Genomic DNA, 17980 nt, shown 5'->3' with positions numbered 1-17980 from the left:
AACCAGAATTGAAGCTAGTTAAATTTAATTACAAAACAAAAAATCTAATTGTATTATTTTATTTTGTTGTCCCTCAAATTCCTGAAATGTGTGTTAAACCAAAGATTATGAAGAGGCATGCATTTACACATGTACGTTTGCATTTGTTAAAATACAGAATGCTGGTGGGTGAAAATTCATTATGATTGTATGTTAAACTGTGCTTCTGTCTTTTTTGTTCTTGTCTGAATGAGGCCAGAGTGATTGATACTGGAAACATAGAAAGGTATATACCTCAAAATCTTTCAGTACTTTGAATACTTTCGACTAGCAGAATTTGCAATTTTTAAATTGTTTTAGATGTCTACAGATTGTATTACACGTCCAATTTCAGGTTGAAGGATAATTGGACCATTTTTTTCATCATTATTTTCTGACCCGTTTTCACTCAGTATATACATTTTTCTAATGTATGTAGTAGACAGTAGTTTGAATGGGACACCATTATCAGAGCCTTCAATATTTGTCAAAGTGTCTTTTTTACCTCAGTGCTAAACTTTGCCAATGTCCAAATATATTTCCATAGAGCTCTTTTTTCATCTCAAAGTCTTATATGCAATGAGTTTTTTGTTTTTTACAATTAAGCAATACAATTAACCAAATACTCAAAGACAAATGTTGCTTGACTCTTGATGCACTGCAAATAAAGGATTGTAACCTTGTCTTGATTTTCACTGGAACAATTTTCTTCGAATGCACAGAAATTGTAACTAATTTAACTGTACCTCACTTTACAAACAAAACACTGCTTACATTTTTATGCCTTCATCAAACACAATGTGTAAACATTCACAGTGAAGGATGAAAAATGTTTGACTTAAATGGTAGAGCATTCCTCTTTGGGTCGTTGTCCAGTTCTGCCCTACAAAGGCAAAATTCCTCACTGTGTGGAACTGAGAAAAATTACTTTAAAGATTTTTTGTTGTCCAGCAAAATTAGTTATAGCTGGAAATCTGGCATTTAAATATTTTAGTAATGAAAATTATCTGACCCCTATTTTGAAGTTACTGCACTCTGCCTTTGTCTGCAAAAAATGAGTCATGCCAAGGCAAAAGGCAGTAACTTCCATATTATCAATATTTGGTTGCTGATCACTATTTACAAAATCATTATAGTAACACCTGTATACAATCTAATGATCGTGGAATTTATTTTGGATGATTTACAATAAATTATAGTCATCTTCTTATTACCATAATGTGCTTTGGTTGCATTCTGATGCCATTATAGGACACAATACCTTGTGTAAAGAGTCTCTTTATTGGTGTGCAGCAAAACTTATATGTTGATAGGTGACACTGAATTATATGAACAAGATAAGCTCATTTCTAATGAGTAAACATTTGCATATATAATAAAAAGATATAAAAAATAGAACAAAGAACAAATCATGTACAAATTTAAAATATATGGGATTGGAATAATATAAATAGCAACTATGGTTGCTGGCTATCACGCTCTAATGACAGTGCTGACTGCATCGGATTGGCCAATCATATAGGCTAAACAGAGTAATTATTTATTGCAATATGTTTTTAATGTTTTTATCTAGTAAAAAAAAAGATACAATAGGCTACATAGCTTAATTACTTTTACATCGATTTGAATGAAAATCGCCTAGTCTAAAAGGACAACTTTTAGATTGATGTGAATGACAAGTAGAATTAATTCTCAGAATGCTTGTGGATGAAACATCTCCGATGACGTTCATTGCCATGGATTGTATCGGGTTTACAAGAAAAGGTAGGATATGGATATAATTGCGAACCGTTACTAGCCTACTGATTGAATGATCGTACGCTGTAACGGCATTCGAGTAGGCCTACAGACTCGTGCCGTGGGCAGCCCCAGACGGCACTGAGTGAATATTCTGCATTATGAAAACATGTATGACAGTACACAGGCTACACCATAACTTAAACGCGGCAAACTTTAATAGACAGTTAAACAAAGGTGGGATACCATAACTGCACGTCGGCACCGTAACTTAATTTTGACACATGGCTAAACAAAGGCAGAGTACCAGTTTTAGCATTCCAAAACAAAGGCAAAGAGCGGTAACTGCTGTAACGGTGTTCTGCCTTGGTTTCTCCTGGGCTTTTGGAAGTTAGGCTACTGTTAAGATAATCCATAATTTTCTCAAAAAAACTACGGAATTGAATAACGATATTTATCCACATGATAAAGGAGCTATTTAATGTCCCAAAAATGTCAATAACTCATTTTCGACCGAAAACGAAGTTACGGACTTTTGCCTTTGCACATCAAAGTTGCTAATATCAACTTCTGTTGAGCTTCAACTGGCAGACAGACGGCATTACAAATTCCAGCAAAACCGTAGGAATTAATTTAACCTTTGATAACAGCAAGCTGTCCATGCTGGGCCCTGAGGCAGCAAAACAGCCCCAATGGCCCCCTCCCTCCACCTTACTGTACATTACAGTTGGGATGAGGTTTTGGTGTGCTTCAAAAATCCACAGATTTAACCAGGTACATTTTTTATTTTTATCACCAAGAGTCTCAGAGTGAATTCTATTTTTTGTAACCCAAGAACATTTTGAACGATTACACTAATCATTTTCCAGTTACATACATGGATTGTCTTGTGTATTTTAAACATTGACCCCTGGTAATATTTAACAGGAACCGGAGCCAGCTACATTTTGCTACAAGAGAGACCCATTTCACTCGGTAAGACATTATTTCTTAATCTCAAACTAAACAACCATTTAAATACATACATTTTAATAATAAAGGCATCTCAATGCATTTTAAAAATGCAACCGGATTGCTTTGTTGTTCTAGCAAAGATAGTTTGGTCAAATTAATTTGGTAGCACTCCTGTTTCATAGTTCATACTTTGTAAATATTGTCCCAACTGGGTAATAACAACTAGTTACAAACTCTGAACCTACCCCTGAACCTAACAGTAACTCATGTTGCATTACTCTGTATTTTCGTCGGCAAAGCATTGAAAGTGCTCACCCACATACTGTAAAATAAAGTGCAGCCATGAATTTATTTTGGTATTATAATGATATTGTGACAAAAATTATCTTATAAGCTACTATTACACAAACGTTTCACTCATTTTAAAATATCATTAAACTGACATTTTTGTTCTCAATCAATGTAAGGAGATGGAAGTCCTCAGGAAACCACGATTACCATTTTACACCATTCTCTTAATGACATTCGGACATCTTAACACATCATCGTCTCCTCTACCAACAGCAGCACCTCTCTTCCAAAGACCTTTTGTGCTGTTATGGAATGCTCCGATTTCCAAATGCCAACAAATGAAGATCCCTCTAGATTTATCGATGTTCCAGGTGGTTACCACTCCTTCCAAGGTGCGCAATCAATCCCTGACCCTTTTCTACAAAAATCGACTTGGGCTTTACCCCTATGTAGACCTCCACTCCTTGAAGGAGTATAATGGTGGGATCCCGCAAAGGGGCAACCTGTCTGCCAGTTTGGAGAAAGCTAAGGAAGAGTTTACCCAATACATTCTGGACTCAACCACTGGTCTGGCTGTAATGGATTGGGAAGAGTGGCTTCCAATATTTGACCAGAATTTGGATGCCAAGGAGATGTATAAAGAACTGTCCATCAACTACACCCTCGAGCAGAACGCTTCTCTCAACTTGCAACAAGCAAGCAGCGAAGCCAAAAAACAATTCCAGAAAGAAGCTAGATGCTTCATGGAGGAAACTCTGAAGATGGGAATCTATCATCGACCTTGGTACCTATGGGGCTACTACTTGTTCCCAGACTGCTATAACTATGACTTTGAGAAGGCAAATTATACAGGTACTTGTTCAGAGAACACAAAGCAGTGGAACAATGAGCTGCTGTGGCTGTGGGAGGTTAGCACTGCCCTTTACCCCTCAGCATACCTGCCGGTCTCCGTGAGTGGAAGCAAAAGTGCTGCACTGTTTGTACGTCACCAGGTGCATGAGGCAATGAGAGTGGCAGCTCTGCCAAAACATCACCACACTGCACCGGTCTATGTCTACCTACGGCCTCTCTTGAGAGACCAAAAGGAGCTTTACATGAATGAGGTACAGTATGGAGACTACTGGTTGTTATAGACCATTGTATTGGCAACTATGGTACTATGGAATAGTCTAGGACAGGGATAGGCTACTTCAGTCCTGGAGGGCCATTGTCTTGCAGAGTTTAGCTCCAACCCTAAAAAACACACCTGAACAAGCTAATCAGTGTCTTCAGGATTAATAGAAAGCTACAGGCAGGTGATTTTTTTAAATCAGGTTTTAGAACTAAACTCTGCAGGACAGTGACTAACCAGGTCCAAAGTAGCCCATCCCTGGTCTAGGACAAGGGGGTCAAACCTATTCTTATGCTGCGTTCCACTCCACTTTTAGACACGCACTTGCAAACTTCCCTAAGCACTTTCCCTCAGGGAATCACTGCCACCATTTTGAAGGGCGTTCCACTTCGTGAAGTGGACGAGGGAAGTTTATATGGACAGACCCTCGCTCCCTCGATTTTAACAGACATTTCAGGCAGCTTCATATATCACAAAGCAACACGGTTGTGACGTCACAGCATATCAGGTTTAATATACCCCACCACAAACAACTATGATATTTTAGTTATTTTTTTAAAACATTAAAAACGACTCAAACATACCTATATACATACAGAATGCTGCATTGAACAATTTCATGAGGGGAAAAATAATAATAAATCAACTGGTGGTGGATTCCAAGTGATCAAGGGCTTAGGACGTTCCAGTTTAGTCCATTGCAAAGCTTCAGCCAGTAGTGGGCACTCATGCAAAGTAAATGGCGCACATCCGAGTGAACAAGACGTAGGAAAGTTTTGCTCAAATTGCTCAAACACCTGCCTGGAAGTTTCTAGTAAAACTGAAAACCATAGCTGGTTCGTGTGTGTATAATTCGGGTTGCAGCAAAACTCCAGGAGCAGGATTGGACGCCCCTTGTCTAGGCCACATAATAATCTGCAGTAATATGCTGTCTGTTTCTCTCTAGATTGACTTGGTCAGCAGTATAGGTGAGAGTGCAGCTCTGGGGGCTTCTGGGGCTGTGCTGTGGGGGGCTAGTGCGGATTACAATGACAAGGTAATTTTTCTAAATGGACTGATCACCCCAAAATGGTTGTTCTATATCGGGGGAGTCCAAACTTGGTCCTGGAGGGCACTGACCTGCAGAGTTTAGCTCTAACTTGCCAACGCACCTGCAAGGATGTTTCTAGTAGACTTTGATCAACTGGTTCAGGTTTGTTTAATTGGGTTTTGGTGCTAAATTCTGCAGGACCGAGAACAATCCCTCCAGGAGAAGGATTGGACACCCCTGTTCTATGTTGTTCCAAAGCCATGTTATTTTCTTTATTCTGTAAAACACAAAATATCATGTTCTGTGCAATATTCTTGCTGCTATTACTGAGGGAGGCCAGTGCCATTGAGCTAAAAAAAATGCTCTTACATCACAAAGATGTTTGCATCTGTTTAAATATGGCAAATGAAGATGCCACGAGGGCTGAATAAATAATCCACTATTGTAAACTGATATTGTCCCATCCTGTATCTCATTTGGAAATATATTGATACTTTACAAAGTTGATATTAGTGTTGTCAAAAGTTCCGACTTCGGTACCAACTTGGTACTGAAATTTTACAAACTGTGACCCTTTTGAGCGCAGTTGAGTGGGATCGTTAACACCTCTGATTGCCCATCACACACATTGTGCTCACACACTCATTAAATATGTCTGTGATCAGCACTTCAAAAACATGTTACACATCAATTACGCTCTTCACCAAGCACTTACACAGATACACACGGGAGTGTTTGAAAGCAGGCGCCTATCAGCAGTGTCCTTTGGGCTTCAAACGGTCCCGATTTCAAAACACTTTCAAACACTTCCGTTTGCTTTCAAACACTCCCGTGCGTTGATCATTGTCAGTCACAGACATATCCAATGAGCGCGTAAACACAATGGCCAATCAGAAGTGTTTAAGATTCCGCGGCTCAACAGCGCTCAAACCGCCACATTTTTCAAACTTCAGTACCCACTTGGTACCGAAGTCAGTACTTTTGACAACACTAGTTGACATACTTCCCAGCCCTAATGATCAGTTACAAAATCCATAATGCTTTATGTTTTTTGACATGAAACGTGGCAGTCCGTGAATTATTGTACACAAACACGTGAGATTTAAGAGCCCAGAAAAAGATTTTCAGTAGATAATTTCAGTTATGGTCTTCAAATAAATCTATTATATGGATTCAAAACTCAAAAGAAGTTGGAATATATAATGCATTATAATATATTATATGGATCTCCATTTGATACTTTAAGTTGTACTATGTTGTCATTTCTAGAGCTTAATAGTACTTGATCCATGGTAGAAAGAATGTAATGTTTTTGGACAACATGAATGAATACATTTAAATTTGTGTGAAATTTAATATTTTTAATGTTTCTCATTTCTTTCAGACCTCTTGTGAAGCCTTGTCTACATACCTATCTGACACTTTAAACCCCTATATCGCCAATGTCACCTCTGCAGCCCATTTATGCAGCAAAAGTCTCTGTCAAGGCAATGGACGTTGTGTCCGAAAAAACTACAACTCAGACGATTACCTCCACATTAGTTCAGAAAGCCACCAAATCAGTAGGAAAGATGGGGAATATGTGGTAACTGGTAGCCCTTCCCCAAGTGACTTCACTTACTGGGAAAAGAAATTTACCTGTCAGTGCTATGCAGACAGGAAATGCACAGCTACAATAGAATAAGCAGAAAAATAAAGTGCATTTGGAAAGAGTAAATAGTTTACACACTACTTTATAATTGACATGACATTAGCATCCAAAGGAGAACAATATCTGTGTTACCTGACAGATAAGACATGAGCATACATATCAGCAGCTGCACAGTATGTGTATAGCCTGATAAGTCTTCACTAAAATTGACTGAAACATGCAGTAAATACATTTGCACTTGCAAATGCACGAATATCAATTGCAGCTATTAACATTTTTAATCATTTGCTTACTTTTATATACGAAATTCAAGAAGATCTGACTTCAACGTGACCACTATAATGCAATGTGTGACCAAAATATGCAGCAATTTAACATGATATAGCAATACAGGATAGAAAAGAACAGTTGCAGAATGCAGACTTCAGCAGTGGCCAAAAACAACATGTCTGGATAAGCACAACCTATTCATTATTCACACTAATGATATTTCCAGAGCACATACATTTGTCTTTCTACAGTCTATTTAAATTGTATAATTTCACAAAATGTCTTACCCATCACGATTTTAAACAACTTTGATAACATACAAGCATGTGTTGTGTCATGTCATTATTACAATGCAACAGTGAAAGAAAAATATAACATTTAAAATTAGTGGCGTTGTCAAGGTAATTTACTTCTAAAAAAAAGGTAATAATAATAAGCTGAAGCACACATCTGAAATGACAAACCTTCAACTTTCTCGAACTGCCCTTTCTGCACATCACTTGTGAGGAAAAGTATGCCTGAGGTATGACATGACAAGCTACTTCTGAAAGCTAACCTGTAGGCCTCACAGACACATGGTCCCACACATGTCCCCCATGTATTCCTCACAGCATGGAGAGACAAGTGAAATAATTTTAGGTAATCTACTACTTCATCACTTTAGGAAGAGTTTTACCTAAGAGGTTGCAGATTTCTGTAGCAACCACTAGGCGTCGCTGTCTACATGAAATACACATTTGTTTTAAACTAGGCCTTTATCTGAAGAATACACCATATACAGGTCCTTCCTTTAAAAAAAATAGCATATTGTGATAAAGTTCATTATTTTCCATAATGTAATGATAAAAATTAAACTTTCATATATTTTAGATTCATTGCACACCAACTGAAATATTTCAGGTCTTTTATTGTTTTAATACTGATGATTTTGGCATAAAACTCATGAAAACCCCAAATTCCTATATCAAATTTTTTTGCATATTTCATCGGACCAATAAAAGAGAAGTGTTTTTAATACAAAAAAGTCACCTTTCAAATAATTATGTTCAGTTATGCACTCAATACTTGGTCGGGAATCCTTTTGCAGAAATGACTGCTTCAATGCGGCGTGGCATGGAGGCGATCAGCCTGTGGCACTGCTGAGGTGTTATGGAGGCCCAGGATGCTTCGATAGCGGCCTTAAGCTCATCAGAGTGTTGGGTCTTGCGTCTCTCAACTTTCTCTTCACAATATCCCACAGATTCTCTACGGGGTTCAGGTCAGGAGAGTTGGCAGGCCAATTGAGCACAGTAATACCATGGTCAGTAAACCATTTACCAGTGGTTTCTGCACTGTGAACAGGTGTCAGGTCATGCTGAAAAACCAAATCTTCATCTCCATAAAGGTTTTCAGCAGATGGAAGCATGAAGTGCTCCAAAATCTCCTGATAGCTAGCTGCATTGACCCTGCCCTTGATAAAACACAGTGGACCAACACCAGCAGCTGACATGGCACCCCAGACCATCACTGACTGTGGGTACTTGACACTGGACTTCAGGGATTTTGGCATTTCCTTCTTCCCAGTCTTCCTCCAGACTCTGGCACCTTGATTTCTGAATGACATGCAAAATTTGCTTTCATCCGAAAAAAGTTCTTTGGACCACTGAGCAACAGTCCAGTGCTGCTTCTCTGTAACCCAAAAGTGGCTTGACCTGGGGAATGCAGCACCTGTAGCCCATTTTCTACACACGCCTGTGCACGGTGGCTCTGGATGTTTCTACTCCAGACTCAGTCCACTGCTTCCGCAGGTCCCCCAAGGTCTGGAATCGGTCCTTCTCCACAATCTTCCTCAGGGTCCAGTCACCTCTTCTCGTTCTGCAGCGTTTTTTGCCACACTTTTTCCTTCGCACAGACTTCCCACTGAGGTGCCTTGATAAAGCACTCTGGGAACAGCCTATTCGTGCAGAAATTTCTTTCTGTGTCTTACCCTCTCGCTTGAGGGTGTCAATGATGGCCTTCTGGACAGCAGTCAGGTCGGCAGTCTTACCCATGATTGCGGTTTTGAGTAATGAACCAAGCTGGGAATTTTTAAAAGCCTCAGGAATCTTTTGCAGGTGTTTAGAGTTAATTAGTTGATTCAGATGATTAGGTTAATAGCTCGTTTAGAGAACCTTTTCATGATATGCTAATTTTTTGAGACAGGAATTTTGGGTTTTCATGAGCTGTATGCCAAAATCATCAGTATTAAAACAATAAAAGACCTGAAATATTTCAGTTGGTGTGCAATGAATCTAAAATATATAAGTTTAATTTTTATCATTACATTATGGAAAATAATGAACTTTATCACAATATGCTAATTTTTTGAGAAGGACCTTTATGTAGGTCTACCCACAGTGCAAATATTTAATCTTTAAGTGCAAAGGTGGCTTCATAAACAGTTGGAGTTGGTAAAACTATTAATTTGAAAGAGACCATTTGACTCCATTAGTACTTAGCCTACATAATTACTTACTGAATCCTTAGCCTAGGCCCACCAATTTTTTTTCTTCTGTTCCAAGCACATTAATCCATGTATTCTTGTGGTCATTATGTGTCTTTTTTTTCCACAATTTAATTCAAAATATAACATATAGGCCTAAGATAGGCTACGTATACAAACACACACAAATACACTACAATAAACTGATGGGTCACAGCCTATTTAATAGGCCTATAAACACACAGAGAGACGACCCGCTATCGTAATTAAGTTTGCATTAACCTTTGCAATCACCCAACACGTCAATAGTATCAATATCAACTAAAATAAATCGGCGTAGACTGAAATGACAAAGTGATAGAATGGAGAGCCCCATTCCATGTAACATTTAGCCTACTTACCAACCGTGTCGATAAACTTACTGCAACGCACCTTATTGAGGTAAATGTATAAATAATATCGTTCAGACTTGTTTTGAAATCCTCCAATAACTTGGATTTAATCGATATTTGAAGTATTTTGAGTTTCTTTTCTCCCGCGTTTATCACCAACAGTCTCCATGGCTTAAAATGTTATCTTTGACATTATTGATGCTGGAGGGACATTTCTGTTTAAATTTCAATTTCATTTAAATTTTACCTGAATTCACCCTAATACTTAAAGGGGGGGTGAAACACTCAGCTTCAGTCAATCTCATGTCAATCTTGTACCTATAGAGTAGTATTGCATCCTTCATATCTCCGAAAAGTCTTTAATTTTATTATATTTATAAAAGAAATATGGGCTGTACCGAGTCTTTCCGGAAAAAAACGAGCGCCTGGAGGCGTATCGTGTGGGCGGAGCTAAAGAATGACAAGCGCGCAAAGCGGTGACGTCCTCAAGCGTGGAGAAACCCATGGCTATCGAGCTCAGCTAATAGATATATGATCCAGAATCAAATCTGAGGCAGAAATAAATTGAACAGGAGAAACAGCAGCAGCAGGACGTCCGTCTCTGTGGTTTGTACTGTATTTAGTGGCCTGTCAACATTTGTGTGTGTTTACTCGCAGTTTATGAGGACATGATTCGGTTTATGGACTATTGTATGCGACTAAACCTTAGCAGTAGCAAGCAAAACGGTTTTGCACATCAGACTGGTGTAACGTTATACAGAGAACAACAATGGAGTCTGTTAGCGCATTTGAATGACGAAGCACGCGATCGTGTCGTTTACTGATGTTTACTCACGCGACGATAGCCAACAGCACAGACATTTGAAGCAGTTTTACTCACCGACTGCTTCCAAAGCAGGACCGAACCTTTATCGCTGGGACCGCTCCGTCAAAAACACACTTCTTTGGTATGATTTGGTAAAGTCCTGACAGCAGTGAACGGTGGAGATCCACTTTGCGACGCGACTGAAGGGATGTTGTGAAGCTTCCCGTCATTTCTGCGTTCAAATCGGTTGCATGTTTCGGTCCTTCCCGGAATGCTGTGCTGAAGCGTTGAAGTCGCTTGATGTCACCCATAGGAATAAAGTGGAGCGCAGCGCGCGACATAAGGGTTCACGGACGAGTGGATCTGCAGCTGAGCGAGTGTTTATGGGTGTGCGTGCATTTCCTCTCTCTCCCTCTAGTCACACGCACGCGCACCCTACCGGGAGAAGAGCCCGTACAGCCCATACAAGGACCTTCCGCTCTATTAACGTCAAGCCGACCCATACTCGAAAAAAACTCTCCGAAACTTGTGAGAAACCGGAAGGAGTATTTTTGACACAGAAATACTCCATCAAACGTCCAACATTAGTTTTTGAAACTTTGTCTATGTTTAGGATGGGAATCCAAGTCTTTAACAGTGTATAAAGCTCAGTATGCATGAAACAGCATTTCACCCCCCCTTTAATTTTATATGACTAGCATCTAGACCTACAATCTCAAATGTATTACTTTTATTATTAATTACTTATCCGTGACTGTAGATGGCAGTGTTACGTCACAGTACTAATCCATTTCTATTATTCACATAGGCCTACTGATTTTTATTTCAGTGAATATTTATTTTTATTTTATATTTTGCATTTGAGGTTCTTAAAAGCTACTAAATTGCAGGCTTATTTCACAGAATAGCCTACATCGGTCTCTATAGGCAGACCAGTTTCCAAATTCACTCCTCAAATCTCTGAGCTAGTAATTCACCCCAATAAACGGCATCTGTAAGAGTACAGTAAGCCAGAAGTATGCTTTCATATTCAACTGAAACTACAACTTCAACATCAACATGATCAACAAAAGAGCCTGCAGTGACCGCCTGTGACAGGCATAGTGTTCTGCCCTTGAAGGGGGGCTGGTCCGCGCTTCTGCAGGGTTACATGACGCAAATGTCCCAGGACAGACAAAAGACAGCTTTTACTATTGAGTAACCAAACAGAGACTGCAACAGTGACTCTATAAAATAAAGGAAAACATGCAGCAAAAAGGCACGGGTGAGAAAATGCAAGTCAGACTCAGCTGTTGGGAAATGTGTGGGCAGTGGCACAGTACATAACATGAAAATGATAAATGCGTGCAGTAAAACAATTAGCCTACATAATAGCACAATATCAGTAAAATACTCTATGATGCTTTAGTACGGAAGCTTGTTTCCTCCACAGAATACAATAAAATGGTGATACGTTGTAGGCTATCGTACAATTCAGATAATAGGCCTATATCTTTCTTGCAATTTTGATTATTTCTGGCAATGGCAGAGTTTATAATTAGTAGTTTCGATCGTTTTTCTCAGAACAGCGAAAAATAAACTCGAAATTGAGAGAAAAAAGTCAGCAGGCTTATTGTATTATAAGGGGGAAGTCAGAATTGTGAGATAAAAAGGTGTGGGGTTTTTTTATTCAGCAAAACTTTCATACGTAGACTAACTCATGGTAGTAAAAAAGAAAAACGATCTGTAGGCCTATGTGTCTTTTCTCTGATGCCTGCAAATATGTCGATGCCTCAGGTCAAAATGCAGGCTGGCATTGCTCTAACAAGGATTTGCTGTGTTTATGGCTCCCCTTTACGTCGACCTACTGACATAGATTCTGAACCCGCCTTTGAGGCCATCTGTCAGACTCATTCTGGCTATAAACCTCCCCAAAACACATACGAATTCCCACAAGACTATGTATATCTTGAAACATTAAAGGGATATTGCACACAAAAATGATATTGCACACAAAATTCATAATTTAGCTAAGCTCACCCTCATCTCATTCCAAACCTTTGTGACTTTCTTCCGTGAAACACAAAACGATAATCTTTTTTAGAAAATACTGGTGATTTCTTCAATGCATTTAGGCTATGTAGTTCACTTGAAGTCTTCTGATGTCATTATACAGTTCTGTGTAAAACTCATTAATCTAACTATTCTTGGCACACTCATGAGAGAACAATGTTTTGAATTAATAAATCAATCTTTTAAAAAATATATTTTCAGTGAATCGGTTGATCCGCTTCACAAATTCACACAAGAGTCCTGAAAAGTGAACCAAGTGAAAGTTTACTGGTTTGCATGTAAATGGGGAAAACTGGTTATTTCAATAAGCTGATATTTTTGAGTTATCATCTTACTGGTGTGCATGCAAACGCAGTAACGCACACATTGACAGCTCTGAGCGTAGTAGTCACTGAGGCACCAACAGAAATTTTTTTCAGGAACTTAAGGAGGAGATTTTAAACTTAACTTTAAACTTTAATCTCTGTATTTTCATTACTTTTTAATTTCACAAAAAGTTGTTGATTAGGCAGGAGTGTGGGCGGGACCTTCATATCACGGCTCCACTTTGCGCTCACTACTGCGCAGATTCGAGACCCAAGATGTCAGTGCCATATTTGAACACTGGCGGCTTCACTTACATCAAAGGAAGATAGTGAAGGCGCATCATCCATCTTATTTTACAGTCTATGGTCCAAAATCTTTTAAGTGAATCAGGTTCTCAAGTTCAACTCTGTGATGCCGTTTCTTAAAGCTACACTGTGTGATATTTTTCCCCATCTAGCGGTGTAAAGGTATATAACCATCCAGAGAATAATAGTTTCTGTTCCATTCAATTCTGATTTCGTTTTAACTCCTACGGTGGCCGATTTAGTCCAAGATTAACATGGCAATCCCCCTCTTCACATTCGACACAGTGCCATCGAGTGTTAAAACGCGGAAGGCGAAGCTTGAATTTACGGGTATGTCCCTCTTTGGCTAATGTACTTTCAAGATGGAGGGGCAACATGGCGACCGGCATTCAAACCCCTCACCCGTATGTATTTTCGATGGCATATTATAAACTTACGAGAATACTTTATTACTTGAAGGACGTAAATATACATTAACGAGCACATACATTTTTGAAAGAACTAAGTGTTTTTAGCTAAGAATAAACTAAAAAAGTTACACAGTGTAGCTTTAAAGGGATAGTTCACCAATTCCACAAATTCTGTCATCAATTACTTACCCTCGAGTCGTTTCCAGCCTTTTATTAATTTTTTCAAAACACAAATTAATATATTTTTTAATTAAATCTGAGAGATTTCTCTCCCTCCACTGAAAGTCTTTTCACCCAAAACTCAGACAGTTCAGAATGTAAGATAATGTGAATTAAGTTCATATGAACCACCATGTCTTCTGAAACCACACAATCACTTTACGTGATGAACAGATTTAATCTAGCCTTTTATTCACAGATAAACATTGACCAGCGAATACACATAGAGCATTCAAAAATGGTAAACGGAAGACCTTACTGGCTTGATGCACAAGCACAAACCTCATTGGCTCTCGCATGTCAAGCGTGTATGCTTGAGCTTACGTTTGCCAAATTTGATTGCTGATCAATGTTTATATGTGAATAAAATTCTGGGATGACATGAGGGTGAGTAATTGATGACAGAATTTTCAGTTTTGGGTGAACTAATATTTCAATGTCAAGGAAAAGATTAGTAACTAAAATGTTCCTCACACATATCATGACTTAACGCTCCAGTTGAATGGACTTTTATGATGATGTCCCTTTTGAACCTTGAAAGCTCCAGAACCTGTTAAAAACAACAACCAGTAAAGACTAAATGGTATATTTATGGTAATTATGGTAATTGTATAAATGGATTTTGCACGCATCTTGAATATTTGCATGTAAATTATTCCTACACCAATTAGAAGTACACCAAGTAGAAATAATATTGTAGACATACTACATAAGAGGTGACTTACCCCCAAGGGTGTCCTTGACCTACGTGGACTAAAACATGGTAGCAAATGAAGAGACATGAAAATTAATTTCTAAAAAAAACATTGATCTCTTTCCAATTTATGGATGACATCAGTGTTATGAGGTATGGAGGTATTTATTAATGGAATAAAGTACTGGTCTGTGATGGCCTGATATAATTTTTGTTAAATTAATTTGACTTTATGCTCTAACATACAAATGAAGGATGACACATGGTCAGTGTTTTGCCCTTGAGTTATGTGATTCATAATGCCTGTTAAACAAATGTCTAAGGGCTTCAGTAGACTAAAACACCTCTGACTAATCACACACAAGGCGACCGTTGACCTACTTTTAGAACATTTCATTTTGCCATTCTCAGCTCCATTTGAAAAGTACACATTTGATTTTCTTTCTCAGAGGTCTTTTTATATTTTTATCTTGTTAAAGGGGTCATAAAATGAGAAATCAAATGAACGTTTTATTGTAACTTAGCCCAGAGAGTGGAATGCGGAATGTGCCTATAGAATAAAGACCGCCTCTGCAGAAGAAAACCAACGCCTACTTTGGCCCCGCCCACTGGCGTGTTAGTGAGATGATGAGGAGAGAAAATTAATACAGGATTACTAAACAACAACAACAAAAAAAACATTACCTCCAAAAAGACCCTGATGATAGGAATGTAGTTATTTATTTTTAACAGTGTGAATGTCTCAGTTGATTTCTGATATGTAATGATTCATGTACGGTCAGATGTTCTTTGTGTATGTGTCAGTAAATCAAATTAGTGACTAAACGGTCAACTTTCTTTTAGTAGGTTGAAAATAATCTGTTATTTAAACTGAGATTGAAAGTGATCAAAGAATGATTTTCTTGAAATCAATTATCAAGAGTTTATCAATCGCGCCAAAACTCCCATTATAAAATAATCTCTTATTTACATTGTGTTTGCGCTGTTAATTATGATGAAAGCATTCATGATAGTGCAGAAATCAGGTTACAATTACGAGATCTCTGCATTCATGCGCTCAACATGTCTGTGATCGGCTACAATGCTCATCACTGCAACCTTTCATGCCACAATCTAAATATAATGCTGTAATCAACACATTTCCAGATTAGTTAACCTTGAGAGCTGTAATAGTAAAAACGTTCTAAAAGATTTTGAGAGAGTTCCACATGTATTACTTGCTATTTCATATGCAAAAATGTCAGCCAATCTGGGTTTTTTATTTCGGAATTATGACAAGTTTTTGATATAAGATTCATACTAATAGTATAAGTGCACCCTAGAAAATATTATAAAACAATATATTCCTTAAAGTAAAAATATATTAATTATAAAAATAACTTCTATGACATTTAGGGAAATAATGTGTTCCCTTGTTTTATTATATTGTGTGCTCGATTTTGTAAAACGATGGAGCGAATTATTACTATGCGCGATTTAAGCTAATAAAACCGGGAACTAATTGTATTTTGTGCACAATTTATTAAAATGTGGGAACCGATTATTATATTGTGGGCACGATTTAGTAGCGCAAAGCAAAAAATTGTTATATTGTGTGCTCAATTTACTATATATTTTTTCATGCATGACAAGTGCACCGCTCCATATTACTTAGAGTTTATTTTACCAGAACACTGTAGTGAAGCACTATTGAAGACAAATATTCATTTTTTTATGACAGTGATATAATTAGGCTACACTTTTGATTTATAGCACAGGTCAGCCGCATGGAGCATCTGAGGACTAATAGCCTGTCGGTTCCCATAGATCAACTCATTAAAGGGCTCTGATCATGGGCTGACCCAGAGGCTTGCCTGCACCAGTCAGTGACACTTGGATTTAACCCTGACACCACCTATGTGTCAATACACCACAAAACCACCCCAATCTGCGACCTATGACACTTTAGACACTCCAGTACTAACTATAAGTACATTGACAACAGCATGTCAACTAACTCTCAGTAGAGTATAAGTAGACTGTCTGCTTAATATCTGCTAACTCTTTATTGTGATGGTCCCACAATCAGATATTCTACTGATTACAAGTATGCCTACTTTGCAGCCTCATGTCAACTTATTATGTAATTTAATAGTCTACTAATAATCTAATTAGTTAGTTGGCAGGTAGTTGTAAATTAATGAGAGTAGTAGCAAAGTTACCTATAGTTAAATGTCCAAAGTGGACTATGCGAATAAAGTGTGTGTGAATGAATAAGTTGACATTAAAGTTCATTTAGGACAACATTATGCCCAAATCCTACTAAACATCATCTACACACACACACACACACACACACACACACACACACACACACACACACACACACACACACACACACACACACACACACACACACACACACACATACACACACACACACACACACACACACACACACACACACACACACACACACACACACACACACATTATTAAACTCCCATCATGCATGAGGATAAATTTGTTCGGGGATTGAGAACGCAATCTCATTAACACAGGCCCGGAACGATCAGCAATTACTCAACTCACTTGTCAGCTACGGGGCCAGAAGTAATGCATCGCCGTTCCTGTGCACAGATGGACAATATCCAACTTCACCCTCTCTCCACTTTCTTCTCTTCTTTCCTTCCTTTTCAGCCTCCTGTGACTTTCTGCTGATGGAGTGAGATGCAGCTGTCCTTCCCCCATCCACTTCCGCACAGATCCAGAGAAAGTGGAATCACAGTTTGAATGAATTAAAGAGCATGAGGTGATAAAATGGCATTATATATAGCATAATTTCGTGGATATTTATAAATGTGCTAGAACTAATTATAGAACAAAATATAATTTTGGATACATGATCAGTGGGATTCAAAAATCAGCAACTATTTTTTATTTAAAAAACAGCAGATCTTTGTTTATATTTCTTGTTTAATTTAAATTTTAAATCTGACTTTTGGACCCCACTACAACATTTACATTAGCCTTAAGCCAGACCCACATCAAGATGTTTGGTCTGGAAACTCACCATAGACAGGGCTCAATCCGAGGGGCGGGATAAACGGTTGTCTTTCAAACTCCCTCTGCACGCGATAGGATAGCGCTACACCAACCAGAGCAACGAAGGTGAAGCAGAGCTAGTTGACAGATTAAACATTCGCAGTATCCGGTCGGCTAAACTCAGAACACATCTTCCCTTTTTAAGAATGACTTCAGTGCCGTTCTTTGTTCTTTTCTCAGAGAAAAGCTC

General features: G+C 38.3%; 1 protein-coding gene across 1 annotated transcript; it reads left to right on the top strand.

The window, feature by feature from the left end:
* The first annotated feature begins 2508 nt into the window (after nucleotides 1–2508).
* On the top strand, nucleotides 2509–7387 carry spam1 (sperm adhesion molecule 1). The gene is made up of 5 exons (XM_067436190.1): nucleotides 2509–2529; nucleotides 2683–2730; nucleotides 3177–4103; nucleotides 5058–5147; nucleotides 6526–7387. Exons 3-5 carry the CDS (start codon nucleotides 3180–3182, stop codon nucleotides 6823–6825), a joined length of 1314 nt encoding a protein of 437 aa, XP_067292291.1. The 5' UTR covers nucleotides 2509–2529; nucleotides 2683–2730; nucleotides 3177–3179; the 3' UTR covers nucleotides 6826–7387.
* Nucleotides 7388–17980: the final 10593 nt, after the last annotated feature.

This window comes from Pseudorasbora parva, chromosome 25, assembly GCF_024679245.1.
Source record: "Pseudorasbora parva isolate DD20220531a chromosome 25, ASM2467924v1, whole genome shotgun sequence".
NCBI lineage: Eukaryota > Metazoa > Chordata > Actinopteri > Cypriniformes > Gobionidae > Pseudorasbora > Pseudorasbora parva.
This window is presented reverse-complemented; position numbering and strand designations above follow the sequence as displayed.